The 18,518-nt window shown below is 37.5% G+C and overlaps 1 protein-coding gene across 1 annotated transcript; it reads right to left on the bottom strand.

Moving 5' to 3' along the window:
* Positions 1-2,403: 2,403 nt before the first annotated feature.
* On the bottom strand, positions 2,404-18,145 carry tm6sf2b (transmembrane 6 superfamily member 2b). The gene is made up of 11 exons (XM_086161862.1): positions 18,066-18,145; positions 17,346-17,466; positions 15,566-15,669; positions 11,931-12,028; positions 11,637-11,740; positions 10,892-10,974; positions 10,505-10,629; positions 7,641-7,742; positions 6,991-7,083; positions 4,520-4,639; positions 2,404-3,885 (listed from the first exon to the last, which is right to left on the bottom strand). The coding sequence occupies exons 2-11, from the start codon at positions 17,423-17,425 to the stop codon at positions 3,649-3,651; spliced, it is 1,146 nt and encodes a 381-aa protein (XP_086017988.1). The 5' UTR covers positions 17,426-17,466; positions 18,066-18,145; the 3' UTR covers positions 2,404-3,648.
* Between the last annotated feature and the right edge of the window lie 373 nt (positions 18,146-18,518).

Below are 18,518 nucleotides of genomic sequence, written 5' to 3'. Positions count from 1 at the left end.
AATCAGAAGATCGGCGGCTTAATCCCCAGCTCCTCCTGTCTGCATGGCGATGTAAATACCCAATTGCTCTTAATGGCCTGGTCAGCGCTTTGCATGGCAGTTTTGTCGTTGTGTGTATTGTTGGTTGAATGTGAACAATTTTGTGCCCCAAGGTTAATTAAGTGCTATGTAACTGTATAAAGTAATTTTTTCACATTTTTGACCGACAAACCTGTATAAATTGTGTGTTTTCCTATGATATTACAGTTCCAGCCACCTGCAGAGCAATACTTTTGATCTTGAAGTAACAACACAGCTACTAACAGGTTTAAACTAACGGGGAAAAAAAAGACGCTGGAAGTGGTTTTCTTACAAGGCCACAAACAATGTGTTTTTCTTAAAACAGGAGTGAACTGCAGAAATTTCGGATTGTGATTTGAAAATATGGTTGTAGCTCAATTGTATGTAAAACCTTTAGTCCTCAGATGTCATTACACATTTCTAATGATGGCACGTGAATATGCAGCCAGAGAAAGCAGGGTCCGACACCCTCATACCCTTTCATTAAATTATTATTTATTTTTTTACTAATTTTTCATATCTATCCTTTGTGATGGTTTCAAAAATCCAGAGCTGACAAAAAGATTATTCTCAATTTATGATTATTTACACCTCATTTGCTCACTCATTGTGTTTTATGAACTAAACAGAAACATAATGGCTACTTAATTATTCATCACTGTGGATGAAGTAGGGTCTCACATTGACACTTTAAGCGAAGCTGTTTGTCATGCATTCTTAAATGTCTGTATAATAAAAGAGTGACTCACTGTTAATCCTTCCATCCAGACAGTGTCATTTGTTCAGTTGTGATTTTTCAGAGCCACCACTGCAAAGCCTTAAGCAGCTAACCACACAGCTGAGCAGACATCTGCAGGAGAGATCCCCCACAATTCCCATCAGAGGATTACAGAGCAGTTTAGAGCAAATACATTTGATTTAAAGTCTCCTTCACGCAGAGAATGCACTGCTAGCACATGCAAGCAGGAATGGTGCTTCATGAAACACTACTGAGGGAAGGTAAATTGAATGGCTGCCACTCTTTGTCTTTTGTCCGCTGGCCTATTACACAGCGAAGAAAGAGGGATAATTAGTTAGGAATGGGATTCTGTTATTGATGAGGTTAAGATAGAGACACTGGTGTTTTAAATGCTTTATCTAGCAGCAAAAATAACCCTGATTTATCACTGTCAAGACATACGTTGTGAATCTTTTTAAATCTCTGACCTGCTCTCAGAGTGTAAGTTTGCTAAAAGGGTATGTCCGGTGTTAATCAATGTTAGCATCTTGTGGTCAATGTCTGATGTCAACATCATGTCAAACTGATAATGCATAGTGCTTGTAGTATTGATAAAGTTCTCAACAGTCACAACAGATGACATTTTCATACCGCTTGGTGGTCATCAAGATGCCTGTTTGTGCAAAAAAAATACATCAACAAATCCAAAGTCATTCATTTAATGTTTTTAAATGGCAGTAGTCTATTTACCAAGTCACCCACACAGAGTGAGCACCAAGCAGAGTCACTCAGCAGAAAAGACACAAAGAAGATCAAGGAATATAGCTAAGAAGAGGATAAGACCCTCAAAATGTGGGCACATAATATCAGACAGAATGCAGATTGGCTTTCCCGCCTTAACTGAGAGAAAGCTGTGTACTTAAAAAACAGAGATAAGCCAGCAGCAGACACCGGTGGTGTCTTCGCACCAGAGGGACTGCATGACAAGAAGTGCTGCTGATGTGTGCGCTACCTCCCGCAGCACATGTGGGCACATCATCACCGCTCTGCTCTGAAAAACTGATCTGTCGTTGTTCTGCTGGTGTCAAGTGAGAAATATAATGCCGGTTGGTGATTTATCAAGTGCCTCCTCTCTGAACGAACCTATATGTGTTCTACACATGTCAGGGCTCATGCAGATCATAAAAATGTGTGTTTTTCAGTTTCTGATACCTTGAGCCTTTTTACTCAGGCTTTAAAATGCTTGGCTTTTGGAAAATAGCAAGCAGAATGAATGCAGAAAATTTCGGGGGCGGGGGGTGTCATAAGATGTTTTAAAGGCCAGTTAGATGTTTGAAGCAAGAAGTCTGTTTTCACATTTATTGATCCAAGTGTCACTTCACTTAAATCAACACAATAGATGCTGGGAAATAATGGTCTTCGCAGTACGTTAGAATGTTGGCGTAGGTTATTAATTGTTTATTCTTAAAAAGCACAACAGTAAGGGAAATTGATTACTTTGAAATTTTTTTACGATGTTGAACTCTTTTTTTTTTTTTCATCAGTACTCTTTTGTAGATATAAATCAGTATGCTAATGTGATTCATTTTTTTCTAGAAATGCACTTTTTGTTCAATCGTCTTCGGTTATATTTTCCTGGGGATTTTTCTATGCATTAAGTAAGGAAATTCGAGTCAAGTTGCCACAAGAAAATTTCGACAAAAATTCACCATGACCTAGGTGACCGAGAACCTCAACAGACATCATGCTTTAATATTACTTTTTATTTTGTGTCATACAAAGGTGTCATTCACCTGCTCACATGCATTTGGAGTATTTGAAGGAGGCCAAAAGTAATGCAACCAAATTACCAAATAATTTTCCAGGTCTTTGTGAGCCTGTGGCCATTTGGTGATTACAAGATTGACGGTGCCATCCGCCTCCTCTGCAGAGACTGTGCTAGCGTCCTTGAACAAAATAATTAACTCCTAATTGAGGAATTGGTTAGCATCTTGCATGGCAACCACTGGCATTTTGTGAAAATGGTAGAGGGGATAGAGGAAATAGCTTGTACTTTTTTGAGGTTGGGTTAGTGTTACATTTGACAGAAAGTAGTAATTGTTCTCTTTGCATAATTTGAATATAAAATTCAGCATCACCAATGTGATACAAAATCTTAAGCAATTCAAATATCAATAAATTATCCCAGAATGCATTGTCTAGCCCGACTTTTCCAGTCTGTTTTCAAAAAATATAGTAATCACATTGTTTGTTAAAGGTCCTTCTTAAACTTCTCCAAAACATAATCTGGTTGACAGATACACTACTTTTTACTTTGCACAGGACCTCAGCTTTTGACCTGATCTGCTTCAACATGGATTTTAGTGAATGTACTAGCAAAATGATGCCCATAGTTTTTACTTTATATAGTGAATCTACTTTACAACATCTTTTTAAAATATGAAAAGAGCTTGTACTTTTCTAAACCTTTATGTCTGAATTTACAGTTATTGCTGTATGAGAATGCTGAGATGTGTTTAGGAATTTGATGGTGTTCAAGAATAATGAAGGAAAGTGTTGCTGAGTCCTTGATGTACAAACAGAGGGAATGTTTCCAATAATTGGTGTGTTTTCCTTTTCATACCATTCATTTGCATCCAATGTTTATTCTCAGCCGATAGCTGATGGAACAAAAGGTAAGACTCTTGGATCTATGACAAAACATTTCAGCTACTTCAATATTTTGATAAACATCACATTAACATTAACTCTCGAATTACATCGAGTAAATAGGCATTCAATTTAGCATTTTGGGTCAAACAGCTTTTTATTTTCAAGTACAGGTCTTGAATTAAGGAATTCAGTTGAAGTAGCGGGGAAGATTAAAATGACTATTTGTCTTTGTACTTGGTATCTTTCTCCTCACTGTTTGGCAGACCCGTCTGTCCGGGAAAGGGTGCAATCTTAAGGAAGAAATAGGGGTTATTATGAACTCGTAAGGCCACCAAGATGGGAGTGACTGCATAAAGTACGTTTGCTGCTAGCACAGCCCAAAAAACATCGCCTGGGATACGATATGGAGCCGTTGTACGAGGATGGAGGGAGCCGCCAATGTGAGCCCACTGACACTGGAAGGGAAAGACAGAAAGACAACATTTTAGATTGTTCTTATTTTGGCTGCAGGTGGATTCTGTTATAACGTAATGAGTGCACAGCAGCTTTTGTAAATCTGTTCCTTCTGCTCCCAATTCAACCTGATGGCTGGTAGGTTTTTATCATTATTTGTTGTATATTTCTCTTAAAATCATCAGACAACTCTGGCAAGTCTCCTGTCTACAGTCAATCACAAAAGATTATCCTTGAGAGGACAGCGAGCTTATCCTTGAGAGGACATAGTCAACAATCTCCCAACATATTGGATCTGGGCTTTATTTGTGAGCCTGCAGCTCTGGTTCAGGTAGTCCACGTGAAGAGAGCAGTTCATTCTGCAGCTTGTTTTGTAGAAATGTGCCTTTACATTTATGAATTATTTAGAGGATGAACACACACTACAAAGAGTTTAATTTCAGTATATGTGTCAGGCATCCATGCAATGAGGGAATGATGAAAGCTTTAATCTACAAAGGCCAGTAATTGTAGCAATTACCTAATGTGGAGCACCAAACTATCAGTGGAAGTTCCTTCAGTAAGCCTCACCTCTGTCCTACTTGGGCATTCCCAACAATAGGGTTATTTATTGATTATCTGTCCTCATAGAGTTACCTGGATCACTGCGCCGGCAAAGAACACAGTCCAATCTGACATCCATGTGCACCCAGGCTTAAGGAGACCGTAAACAAATGCTCCCATCAGGGGTAGTCCATAGAAGAATAAGTGAAGCATCTGGAAGACCAATACAGCATCAGCATCAACTGAGAAAAGCATTAAAACCAGATAAATCTATCGCTTAATGTTCCGACTAGGACAAGAATTCTTACCCATATTTTTTCTGTACAGCCACTTTATCAATGGACCTATTTCTATAGCTAAAGTCTTTGACAAAATTTTAATTTGAGCAAAAAAAAATTTCAGATTTTTGCATGTGACTTAATTTGAGATTTGTGTATATAAGGCTATAAGAGGATTGCATACCTTAACCCTAGTGATATTGGTTTATGTCAATCAAGCTTAATATAGTTGTTAAAAAGGACAGTATTGTTTAAAATTCTCAGAAATTATTGTACAGGAATTCAATATAATGGCACATGATTTTTCACACCCAAGTTGACACCAATTATCTATATTGCACAAAACGTGACGCATTCTGTTGTTTATTTTTGAGCACCCATTGGGGGATCGGTACTTGGGTACCAATAGTATGCAGCCTAAACTGGTCAGAAAAACAAAGATACTCGATTCCCATAGAGCTGGACAAATATTTTCATTTTTCATTTTTATCAGTAACATTTTTTATTGTTATTAGAATTAAATGCCTAAATTATCAAACATAGAAGTGAGGGTATATCCATATTAACAATACAGAAAATAAAACCCATTCACCTCTATTTCCCACCCACCACACTGGGGAACAAAAATAAAGCTCTAGTAAAACATGAAATATTTATGTTAAAAACATGGGCCAAAATACTTCCACTGACTCCTCCCGATCCTGTCCTACAGGACAACATTCTTCACTCTCTTTCACCCTCAAACCCTCCCTTTGTCTTCCCGAACCACCCTCTTATTTACACTCTCACACCCACAGTCACAGAAAAAGAAAGTTGCTGATTTGAACACATGAACAAACACTGTATTTAGATGGCTTGAACATGCTTTATAATTTCACTGGCACTCCATCACGTATTCCTTCACATTTTCAAAGTTTGTATTTTGGCAGCGACAGGGAATCAAGAATAATCAACTTAAGAAGAGCTTATAGTCTGTTTTACTTGCCATAATACCAGCCACCCAAATTCTGCATAATCTTTCAGTACTGTTGACCCTGGAGTCAACACTCAGTTGAGGTAGAACAAGGTCTAAGAGGAGCTGCTTCCATACCAAGCTAAATTAATTATTCTTTAACAAGCAAAAAGTATTTCATTGATTCTGGGCTAATGTTTACTTAGCCCACCTACTTAATCTCGCTCATGGGAAGTTTGCAACATTTTCTCATAAACATAGCAATTCAACCTTCAACATAAAAGCAGCCGTAGCCGTGTAGCAAATTTAAATGAATTAAAGTGTGAGCTCACATTAAATTTAGATAAGTTAAAGAATATATCATGGTCTAGATTTTACTTAAATTCAGTGCACTTTGTCACTTCACAGTTCTGCAGTCTGTCAAAAAATAATCTGCACTCTCAGCATAAATTGCCACTAAAACACATAGGCATAACTAAAGTGTTTTGACCTCCAACTTAAAACATTTGGCACATGAAAAACAGTTCTCCACTTTATAAAACTCCCAAATTATACCACTGAATGGTTTCTTTTCATTCTTAGCATAAGATCAAGATGAATTTTAATGAGTTCAGCCTGACAGCTAATCATGCCCTTCAGTTTTTTTTAAATGGTCTTTTTACAGATGCTGTCAAAGATCATTCATCATCACTGACTAAAGAAGTCAGCCAGTGTGCGCTCAGTGTTACTCTGTGCAACAAACTTCAATCATTACTTAGTGCCAACAAATACAAGCAAACATACGACAACAGTCCATGAAGCCTGTCACCCAAGACATACTTTCATATGCTGTACACGCCCATCCCACCCAGTGAGATGCTGAGGGGGGCCTTGGGCGAAGGATTAGCTTATCAAGTTCTCAGCATGCGGTTCGTCCGTCTGATCAATGACTTGCAATTGTGCCTGTACTGCAGCTCCAACAAGGTCTTTGGATAACCTATTGACAAAGCTGTGCTCGCAGAACAAAAACAACAAAATCCACAGCCGCATTGTGTCAGAGGAAGAAAATAAAAGCACAGCAGACCCACAGCTATTGACATTGATAATCCATTGGTTATCCATCTTAAACAAATGAAAGAGCAGGACAAAGATGCGATGGCATCTCAGAGCCCCTTTAATGATAAAAAAAAAAAAATGGCTGTGTAATCATTTGTTAATGCCAAGAATGGACTAGATAAGAACAAGCTTCCAACACACTGATATTGTTACAAGCATTTCCATGATTCAAAGGTTTTTTTTTCTAAAAGCTTAGGGAACAGCTTTCTTTGAGTGGAGGCAAAGACAAAAGGACCCACCATGACTCGGGGGAAGCCCACGGGATCCTTCACGTAGGGTTCGTAGTGCCTGAGGTAGGCAGAACAGGCTTCGATTGGAGAGTCAAGAGCCACCTGGGGAGCAGCAAGGACTATTCAGCATGACTACACAACCTGTAACCCTGCTGTGCTATATCACTTTGTTGGCTGCAAGACCAGATAAATCCAGTACAGTATAACTAATCTAAACACTAACAAACCCATTTCAGATGTTTCAACAAATATGTCTTCATTGACATTGGTTTTTGGGTGTTCTGACAGCATTTCAATTCCCTGTGTGAGAATATTACAACCACTGTAAATTTAACCAGCTGTCTGATTTAGGCTAAAAAATCATATATTCGGAATGTAATACAATCTCATTAGCATGAATGTCTGACCAGGGTTGAATACCCTTTAAAGTTATGAAATATGTAATACAGTAATTATGTTGAAAAACATAATCCATACATCACTCCCTGTGACTTTAATGCCAGAGCATTATTAGAAAAATAAGCATGTTTCAGTCCCGTGTGGTTCAATAAGTTAAAAAAAAGTACCTCGCACAACATTGCATTCTAAATTACTTCTAAACCCAGAATAAGAGCCCCAGCCTTAGCTTTGTGCAGAACACAAAGTTGATGTTCACTCACCAAGCCTCTGAGGATGGTGAAGGCTATGGAAACCATCAGAAGAAGCACCAGGATCAGATCCAAAGGGCGCCAGATAAGCTTCATACTCTGAGCATGCTGAGCCTGTGTGAAGATGCAGTAGAGTATATATGGGTGGTTAAAGGTCAAGATTTCATGGTTTTAAAACACCCATATTTTGCACAGAGAGGGGGAGAATGAAGTGTTTCTTTTGCAAATATAACATAAAGAGCGCTTTTCTTTGATTCCAAAGGTTATGGATCTACAATAACATTTTTCAAGATGTGGTTATATACTTTTTGTATTGTTCAAATTACTCTACTAACTTAGCCCTGTAATGCTACAACAATGTGATACAACATTTAACAGGAATTTAATAAAATTGGTAATGAACCAAAGCTGTCACATGGTTAATTCCACATAATCCCCATTGTGGAAGAGCATATAGTTGTCCTTCAGATCAGTCTTGAGTCTCACACTTCCCAAGTTGGATACCAGACTGGCCAGTCACAAAACTGAAAATGTGGGCTTCAAATTCAAACATAGTTTAATACAAAAACTATTCGCCTATTGCTCATTTCAGTCTGAGGTCATCAAACCTGTGGGTCAAATCTAACTTAGATAATGTGAGTCAATGTTCATGTTTTTATTGTTGACCCATATTCATCTGAAATCTTCAATGCAGCCTCAGGGGGACATGAGACAGTGTCTGTCTGAGTCGGCCCCAGACCCAAATAAATGCAGTGGGTTGCGTCAGGAAGGGCATCCATCGACGCTACGAATCTAATACCAGATCATTCGAGGCCTGGGTTAATATAAGGGGAAAGGAAAGAGTCCGGGACAGAGAGTAGGGACTTTGAATATTGTGACAATGACAGGAAAAGCTAGAGTTAGTTGTCATGATGCAAAGAAGGAAGGTGGATACTCAGTGTGTCAAGGCAACTAGGTAGAAAGGTAAAGGGGTTAAAAGCTTAGCTCAGGTTTTGAAGTTGGACTGTCATGGTACTGGCGGGAATGGAAATGGAGTAGAGTTTTCTCTTTCTTTTTTCCAGAAAAGACAGGAATATAGGGTAACATAGGGCAGGTTCAGATGATTGAGAACATAGAGAGAAATGCATTGACAGATGCTCGAAGAATAATGGGAAGATGGAAAAAGTACTTTGAAGAGCTGATGAATGAGAAAAATTGATGGGGGAAAGGTTGGAGACCTTGACTATTGTGGACCACAAATTACCATGATTGGTAAAGGTGAAGTGAGGGGCATTGAAGAGGATGAAGAGTGGAAAGGTAATTGGACCTGATGATATACCTGTGGAGGTATGGAAGTGTCTAGGAGAGCAGTGGTAGAGTGTTTGGTTAGATTATTCAACAGGATCTTAGAGATTGAGAAGATGCCTTAGATGCCCGAGGAAAGGAGAAGAAGTGTGATGGTGCCGAGTTTAAGAATAAAGGAGATGTGCAGAATAACAGGAATTATAGATGGATAAGGTTGATCAGCTATACAATGAAGATATGGGAAAGAGTACTACATATGCAGTATTTGATTTAAGAATGATGGTAAAGAAGTACAGAGAAGGTCAGAGGGAACTACATTGTGCCTTTGTAGACCTATAAAAAGCATACGACAGGGTCCTTATAAGCTATGGTATTGTATGAGGAAGTCTGGAGTGGCAGAGAAGTACGTTAGACTGGTGCAGGACGTGTATGCAAGCTGTGAGACAGTGGTGAGGTGGGTTTTAGGTATGACAGAGAAGTTCAAGGTGGAGGTGGGACTACATCAGGGTCAGAGCTGAGCCTTTTCTTGTGTGCAGTGATGATGGATAGGCTGACAGATGAGTTTAGACCGGAATCTCCATGGACTATGATTTTTTTTTTTTTTTTTTTGCAGATGACATCGCGATCTGTCGTGAGAGCAAGGAGCAGGTGGAGGAAAATCTAGTGAGGTGGAGGTATGCTCTGGAAAGGAGGGGAATGAAGTTTAGTCACCGCAAGACAGAATATATGTGTGTGAATGAGAAGGAACTAAATGGAACGGTGAGGCTTTAGGGAGTGGAGATTAAGAAGGTGGAGGATTTCAAATACTTAGGGTCGACAGTCCAGAGAATGGAGAGCACGGAAAAGAGTTAAACGGGTTCAAGGAGGTTGGAGTCAGTGGAGAAGACTGTCTGGGGTTCTATCTAATAGAAGAATATCAGCCAGGATTAAAGAAAAGGTGTACAAGATGTACAAGTATGTTGTATGGTTTGGAGAAATTACCAATGAAGCAAAGGCAGGAAGCAGAGCTGGAGGTTGCAGAGATGAGGATGTATAGGTTCTCTTTAAAGTGGGGAGGATGGATAGGATCAGGAATGAGTCTATCAGAGGGACCGCACATGTTAGATGTTTAGGGGATAAGGTTAGAGAAGGCAGACTGAAACTGTTTGGTCATGTACAGAGGAGTCATTGTGAATATATTGGTAGAAGGATGCTGGGATTGAGTCTGCAAGGGAGGAGGTCTAGAGGAAGACCAAAGAGAAGATTTATGGATGTAGTGAAAGAGGCCATGAAGTTGGTTCGTGTGTGAGAAGAGGATACAGAGAATAGAGTAAGATAGAGGAGGTTGATTAGCGACCTGTGCTGACCCCTGAAGGGAAAAGCTAAAAGGAAAAGAAGAAGAAGATTCATCTGCAATCTTCATTATAAAAACCAATACAATACTTGTTTATTAAAATCTCCTACAGCTCATCTGGAGGAATAAAGGCCTATTAGCTCCTAAAAATCTATCATTCCATTTGCCTTGTAACAGCATGGGTCACAAAATCTCAGGGAAACACAGCTAGGAAATTTCAAATCCATATCCAAATCTAACCATTCATATGTGAACTTACATTGTATCCACCGATCAATGGTCTGTCTTTGGGCCTTGTAAAGAATGTAACGGCTCCGCACACAGGCATCAAAAGGAAGAGAAAGTTGAGCCAGAAGGCTGGATTGACCTCTGACCCATATTTACCTGCCAGGTAATGAAAAGATAAAGATCATGGTTATGCCTGCATTTGCTGTAGTTTGATCCTCCATTCTTCAATTATGAATGCAGTTTGAAACGCACAACAGATGCTTTAAGTACACATACTTGTGTTCAGTGTGACAGCAAGCAAGCTGTTTATTTGCATTCTGAACTGTGGCAACCATGGTACACAGCAATGTAGATGTTTACTTGATTAAAGCCTGTCATTGTGAGACTGGTGACAAGGGGATTAAAGAATGAAGCTCACCTGCCACTATCCCGGCAATAAACACGCTCATGTTGGCACACAAGGAGCCAGCCCAGAACAAACCCAGGTTACGGTAGGCTTTCCTGGAAGACCAAAAATAGATTATAGATTGAGTAATATATATATATATATATATATGTATATATATATATATATATATATGAGTAAGAGGAGAGGAGATGTTTTATTTAATTCTCACTCTGCTCTACAACTGTTATTCCGTATATATGCCATGTAATTCAACACCAACATCATTGCACCCCGTGGTCAAGACAGATGTTTGAAGACATCTTCATTTCTGTGATGATACCTACCTTCAAGCAATACTCTCTTTTTTTTAAAAAGCAAGTACTGCTATACTTGGGATTTTCTGCAGCTTTTATGCGATTATTGTACTTCATATATCAGTGAGTAGGAAATGCTAAATTTACCCCACTGTATTTACATATGCCAGTGGGGAAAGTCAAGGATGTGAAAATAATGGCTGAATAGCACAGTATTTGCTTTAGACAATGCTAATCTCTGAGCTTAAATGTATTCACGAAGCTCCCATAATTGGTCAGTCGATAAAATTGTGCTTTTGTGCTTCCTAGGTCAAATAAAAAAAAGAAAGACTTTATTTTCGCGTATTATATTTATTTTTTTACATTTTACAGTGACATTCATTATCTGCATTTTACCTATCCGGTATACAGGTAGGAAATTTGTTATATAGTAAGTCAGGTAAGTTGTATCTGGCACTCACCTGTCTGTAATCCTGCTTATCATTGCAAGGTACATTATAAAATGTGCTATTCCATCCCAGTAACACATCATGATAGCATAGGCTGTGCCCAGATAAGGCTCACCCTGAAACAAAAAAAGAAAAACGTGCACATATGCACATAATGCACCATGATCAAGGCAAGAACTTTTATTTGAGATTATTGAATCTTCCAGTTTGCTTCAGTTATCTTTAGTCTGGGCATGTAAATTCTCTATTTGTTGTGCTCTAAGCAAATAGTCACAAAAATTTTCACTATGATATTCAGAAACTTACTGTCTTCTGATAGAATTCCATAAAGCCGGACAGAATGCCATCATACTCCAACGCACTCGTCAGGTCAATGACACAGGTAAATGAAAATTCAGCAAAAACTGTCAAGCAAAAGATAAAACAGAGATTGTGTTTTGGGAGGGAAATGTTACATTTTGGCTCACTATTCAGTTTGAAATAAAGGCTAATGTTCATTGTAAAGTTATGAAGTTAAAGGTTTCGATTACAGGCTAATGACTGCTCACAATCTCAACTTCGAATCAGAATCAAATTATGTTTTGATGTTTCTTTGAGGTAATTGAATTTTTTTTATCAAATTAGACTAGTTACTATCATTTATCTACCAAAAATTGTGAACTTTTAGTGTACTGTTTTTTAAATTATCTTTAATGTCTGCTCAAATACAAGTGTTGGTTTCATTTAGCCACTGTATCAAAAATCCATGTCAGTAAAGAGCATGTAAAACCCAGATCACTGAAACTGAAGGACCATAATCATCGGCTATTCATCTTTTCTAGTCCTATGCAATCCAATCCCCATTGATTGCTAAATATTTTCCTTCAAGTGGTTCATCATTGATTTATAGGAAGGCATGAGTTAAAAATAAAGTCCTGAGCACTGGGGTAAGCTGGAGGTGAGAGCATGGGGAATAGCCTCTGGTTAGGCTTTGTCTGGAGTTACACTAACCCCTGAAAGACACACCAACCACACAAATAAAGCTTGGAACCCCTGACCAAGCTGTTAAAATGGCTATTATAGCCTCTTATCAAATTTTCCACAGCCTCTGGAGTCTTTGGAAAGAGACTCAGGGACTAAAATGAAAACAATACTGCCCCCATGATGACAACAAAACCAATTACATTTGAGTCAAAATGAAAAATGGATATCGCTTCATAGGGCATGAGATTTTGAAGAGCTCTTGGGAATCAGTAAAGATTGTCAGAAATGTCTCCATAATTGATTAATTGTAAGTCAGTAGTGTCCTACAAGTTCGTGCAACCCCCCTGATTTGTCTCCAGAAAAGATATATAGATCAATCACATATATCCAATATTATGCATTTATGATATCACATACTGTAGTTCTGTGATCTGATCAAACTGACCCTCTTGTTCATGACTGATCCCAGATTGAAAATTGACCAGTCAACACTATAATTCAGTCATTACCTAAAGATATGGAATATCTTACGTAACCAAGCTATGATTTGTATAGATTTTATTTTTTTCTTTGCCTAAAGTGATAGGCAGTAAGTTGTTGTCTGGGTACTTTTTGTTTGTTTGTTTTTTATGTGTTGTCACTGATCCTACTATCCATTAATCAAGAAATATTCGTGATGAAAATGAACAATGTGAACAATGATTTACTGATACTGGGTTTTGACCTTATTAATCTGTTTCAGGCATTTTTCTTGATACAGGGCTCATAGAAGTACTTCTTTATAATTTATCAAAGAGTTGCAGAGAAAATCTTAAAGTGTCACCAACAAATTTGCATGCAGTTGCAGTTTAAATATTCAATGACCAGACATTTTTTTTCAACGAGTGACTGGTTAGTTTTTACCGCTGTATTCCAACCCTTAGACAGAAAGAGGAATCAAATCATTCAAGTGCACTTACAGTTGTAAATACCAATTGGATAACGCACTTTGTATTCATTGTCTCAATTAGGACCATTTAGATGGACGCCATCATAGCGGTGTACTGGTTCTAAAGTATGTGATGCTACTAAGAGGAAGTAGTGTTTGGGGTTTGGAAATAGCTTACATATTTCTTTCAGTGGTTATTGGAAAAAGTCCATAAGAATTGAATCATAAAAGCCGTTACAGCTTAGCCTATAGGATAGTGGTATAAAGGAACTGTTGTGGTGCAGACATCTATCTGCACAGACCAAGGCTAAGAGGCCAGTATCAAATCCTTCCTATCTGTCCTTCAATTAATCTTTGTGCAGATACACATTGTCTCTAGTATACCAGTGTCCCTGTAATCCTCTACACAACCAGGTTTATCGCTGACATCTTACAGGTAAGATAGCAAGAGGATTATGGCTCTCTATCATTGCAAAGAGCCTGCACCATTTTCCAGACCGTTGTGATTCTCCTACACAGCACTAGAATTCCTAAAGGCACTGAGAGATATTTCAACTAATAATGTGAGGGACATGTTTGCCAAGAAACTCTATGTTCAAAACAAAGAATATTGTCTTACCAAAAGGCATTTATACAGCACAGTAAATCAAAATATTTCCACACTGAGGGTTTCAGGGTGGATTTTTTTCAAGTCATCATAGAGTGAAATACTTGCCTGTACAGTAGCTGTTTGAACAACTGACAGTCTTTGAAACCAAGGAGGTACATCAAAATTTGTTTACTACTGGACATTAATTTGATTCATTAGTGCCATTCCCCTTAAGATCCCTTAAATTTTCTTCATGCTTTGAAGTAAAGGCAAATTGAGTCCCCAAAATGTATTCCTATTGTCTGCTTTTACAATAAAAAAACACATAGTTTGGGAGGTAGAGGTAGTGCCTTAAGACTAATTAATATAAGATTCAGCAGAGAGATGAATAATGGTTAAGGACAAGAAACCATTATCCTCAGCATCATCATGTCATTCTTCCATACTTGTTGCCAGAATGAATGTGTCAGTGATTTTCAACACTACGCTTGAAATTATACTTTGGAAATTTGGCATCATCGAGTTCCCTCTCCCTTCTTGTCCACTTTGAAATGAAATTATATTCTAGGTACACGTACAATGGGCAGGTCTAGCAGTTTAAATTTTTCTGGATGTTTTTCAAAATATATTCCCAAGCATGTTGAATGTCAAGTGCTGAATGTTACCCATCTACTTACTTCTTTGAATATAAATAGTATTCTTTATAAATAAGCACAGATGATAATAGAGTTAGCATGCATGGCAACAAAGACATATTTTCAATGAATGACAAAGTCTTAAAAAACCTAAATGGTCTAAATTGATTATGTGCCTTTTGAGTTTTTAACTTACTAGGGTGAATTAAGTTGTATCCCATATTTTTTGTCTGGTTAGAAGACAGTTTGTGAGACAGTTTAGGTACATAACAAGGTCCTCCCTGGATTCACATCATTTTGCCCTCTCCGTCATGTCACTCCTTTTGTTTTAACTACCTGTAAATTCTTGGTAGGAGCATTTAGACGTTTCCAAAAAATGTAGTCTTTTTTCTGCTTGACTTACTATAAAAAAGGCTTAAAAGCCAAAGGGTTGCTAAAACAATAAATGTCTGCCCCATCTCTGAAATAAAATAGGGATCTTGAGTGCAAAAAATGAATGGTACTTGATAGAAAGTGCAAAGGTGGAGTATAAGTACTGTGAAGTTTTTCACCATGCAGAGGGTTTGGGTCAGTCCCTCCTCAGAAAGTCTGACTGAGCCACGTGAGCCTGATCAGTATAAGCAGCTTTCAACAACATATCAGGTGAAATCACTTCAACTACAATTCATGATTTCAATCCAATGGGTTAAGTAGCCAGTGAACGTTCGAGAAATCCTTTAGTGTGAGATGGAATTTGCCCAGACACAATGCAGAGTACTTATTAACTTTTGTAACCCTCGCTATGTGGAAATGTATTGTAATTATGTTGGGAAATGCACATGATTACCAAAGAACAAGACGTCTTTAGGTGGGTTGCCACGGGTGATGAGAAAGTAGAAGAGAAACACAATGACCAATACAATAATGCCAATCCCAAGGATCGCGTAAGGCCTGTGGAAACAGAAAAAAACTGTGATTCATCATGAAATAACTTCACATTGTTTTAATCTGACCAACTCTACCCTAGCTTTAGGTATTCTGCAAAATTCTCTTCACTAATTACTTTCTTCATCGGTGATGGTGCTAAATTAGTTAATGACTATAAATGTCATTTTTAATAAATAAAGAGAAATGTGTAGTCAGAGAGAGTGGTTTCATCCAATTTCCCACTGGGTGGAACTAAAACTGAAGTGCAAGGGATATCTATGTGATAATCACACTGCATAGAGCAAGGCCAAATACGCTGTCTGTTTAGTCATTTGGGTGAATTGAGAAACTTGATGAGCCAGGATTGATTTTAATTTTAAAATAAGTGTACAAACTAAATGTCCTAACTTTCTTTAATCAAAATATATTGCGAGAATATCAAAACTTCATACCCCCAAGAGACCAATTTCCAGAGTAATGACCCATATTGAGTATTTTGTCAGATACACATTGCAATTCTCCATGTTTAAAATCAAAATCTGAAAGTTTAACTTCCGAAACTGCTCTATATGGCGTGTCTTTTGGTTTTAAAAAACCTAAATCAGTCAGTGGAAGTGGACTGGGTGGAAGCAAGCTTAGGCCATGTTAGTTCAGCTTTGCCCATAATGTACACTGGTCAGAGGCACAATGAAAAAGATGAATGTGCTTGGGATTCCAACCAGTAAACAACACTGTATCCTCTGAAGCTCACTGAGATCAGTTAAAGGACAAAAACAAATGCTTTGAGAGAATGGAAGCTCCCTTGCTACCCCTGTGATTCAACAGCACAGGAAGATTTATGCACACAATACTGTTTGTTTACAGAGTGGAAGAAAACAAGGCATATTGCATGTCAAGAGCAATTTATCAAACTCCTTGGTGCACTATGTATTGATTGTCACTATCCACACACTACAAAAACGTCTGTAGAGGTGTTCACATAGGAAAAGCATTGATGTGTATTGAAAATGGAAACGGTCACAAATACCTTTTTCTTCAGCTGTCTTTGAATACTCAAGATGCAATGCAGTTATGATTACAGAATGCCTCAAGGGCAAAGTAAAATCTATACAGAAAATAGTTTAGCAGCCTAGGAGGACCATAAAAATAAGTAAATAAATAAATGAAGTCAGAGAGATACAGAAGAAATGAATCAATACTTTTTTGCAGTGTACGATGTCCCGGTCCCAGCTTTTCTCGCTGATTTTTTTTTTAAATCTCTGATTTTGTATCATTAGTCTCATCATTATTATTATTATTGATAGTATTCTGATTATCATATACACATGTAAGTATGTTTGTATGTATTACACCATTGTAAATACTGTGCTGAAATCATGTATTTCAACTCTTATCCAATATTTCAGTTTGATGGATAACAAATGATAATATACCGCTCTCTAGTGGTGGCAAAATATATGACTATGCCACGTCACAAATTATCAATAAATGCTGGTGACAAAGAGATGGTATTATATTAGAGTGCAGTATATGTAATTTTAATAATGTAGTATGCATCTAATTGCAAGGGAATCATTAATTGGATTAAAAACTCATTCCTTTATTTAACAGCATAACACCAAAAAAATGAATTTCTACATTCAAATGAATATGAATATTATGGCAGGCTGAGTATTTTGAAAGGTTAGGTCAAAACTTACTCTTGGAATTCAGGAGTGTTGTTCATGAGAAAAAGAATGCCAAGGGCAGAAAAGGAAAACAAAAAAACAAAAGTCTCCATCTCCTCACTCGCAACTCAGCCTTTTCTCAGCAGAAGTACCCCTGAAATAAAATTATATTAGTAAAATAGATTATACCTATTTCAGAAAGATAAATCCATAAATTCAAAGATTCTAAGTGTTAATTGTCCAATAATGCTTTCTTTGCCATCCACACTGAAAGCCACAAAGTATAACATAATGAAACACATGAAAAGTAATTGTAAACAGGCACTCTACAATGAAATATAATAGAAATACAATGCAGATCGCATTATATACCCCTTTTACTGCTGCACAATGATCAGCACTTAGTTCAAATAACACATACACAAAAGTCTAAGTTGAAATAGTGTAAATTGAAAGTTTGCAAAAGCCAAATGTGGACAGTCAAACACAGTTGGACCATGATTACTAAAAGGTAGTCAATGATTTTTAATTCATGTAAGTAGTTTAGGAGTCCAATGATATGGTGACTCATTTGGTTTAGAAATAATATACTATGTATTTCAATGGATAATGTTGCATCTATTCAAGATAAAACAATAGAACCTATTGCGTATTCAATTTGCTGGAATAAATTGATTAACATTTTTTGTTTACTTGCATTGATAATTGTGCAAAATAATAAACTTTGTAAAAATAAGGAGGACAGGTTCTTACCGTCTGGTCACGCTTTTAGCGAAGCAATCAAAATACAGCTTGGCTAGGCTTGGCCTTTACAGCTAAAATAATGATGACAAAGAGGCTTTGTGGGAAAAGTTATGCAAGTTTGATTTTGTCAGAGATTTGCATAAGTCGTATTAGAGAATAGACCTGCATTCCAGTTAAAGAAAGAAACTGTGTTCTACATAAGTCTTATTTTGGGTTTTATGCTTCTTTATAACCATTTATTTTAGAAACAACAATAATTACAGTAAAGTACAATACCAGCTACCTCACATTAGGAGCTATATGGAATTGTATGTATCTATTCACCTTTTTTGAATAGATGTTAACACAATATATGCGAATCGAATATAAAAATTGGTCTCTGAAAACAAGTGCATTGAAGATTTCTAATCTGCCCCTGAGGAGGGATGAGGTAATAGCTCACATCTTATTACATCTTATTCT

Source organism: Fistularia commersonii, chromosome 16, assembly GCF_037954325.1.
Source record: "Fistularia commersonii isolate RoL2024-O1a breed Wild chromosome 16, RoL_Fcom_v1.0, whole genome shotgun sequence".
Lineage (NCBI taxonomy): Eukaryota > Metazoa > Chordata > Actinopteri > Syngnathiformes > Fistulariidae > Fistularia > Fistularia commersonii.
This window is presented reverse-complemented; position numbering and strand designations above follow the sequence as displayed.

Coding starts and splice junctions, on each gene's coding strand:
- tm6sf2b (XM_086161862.1), bottom strand. CDS start 17,425: ATGGAGACTTTTGTTTTTTTGTTTTCCTTTTCTGCCCTTGGCATTCTT. Junction 11,741..11,930: donor TGGAATTCTATCAGAAGACA/GTAAGTTTCTGA, acceptor TTTTTGTTTCAG/GGTGAGCCTTATCTGGGCAC. Junction 10,975..11,636: donor ATAAGCAGGATTACAGACAG/GTGAGTGCCAGA, acceptor TTGGTCTTCCAG/GAAAGCCTACCGTAACCTGG.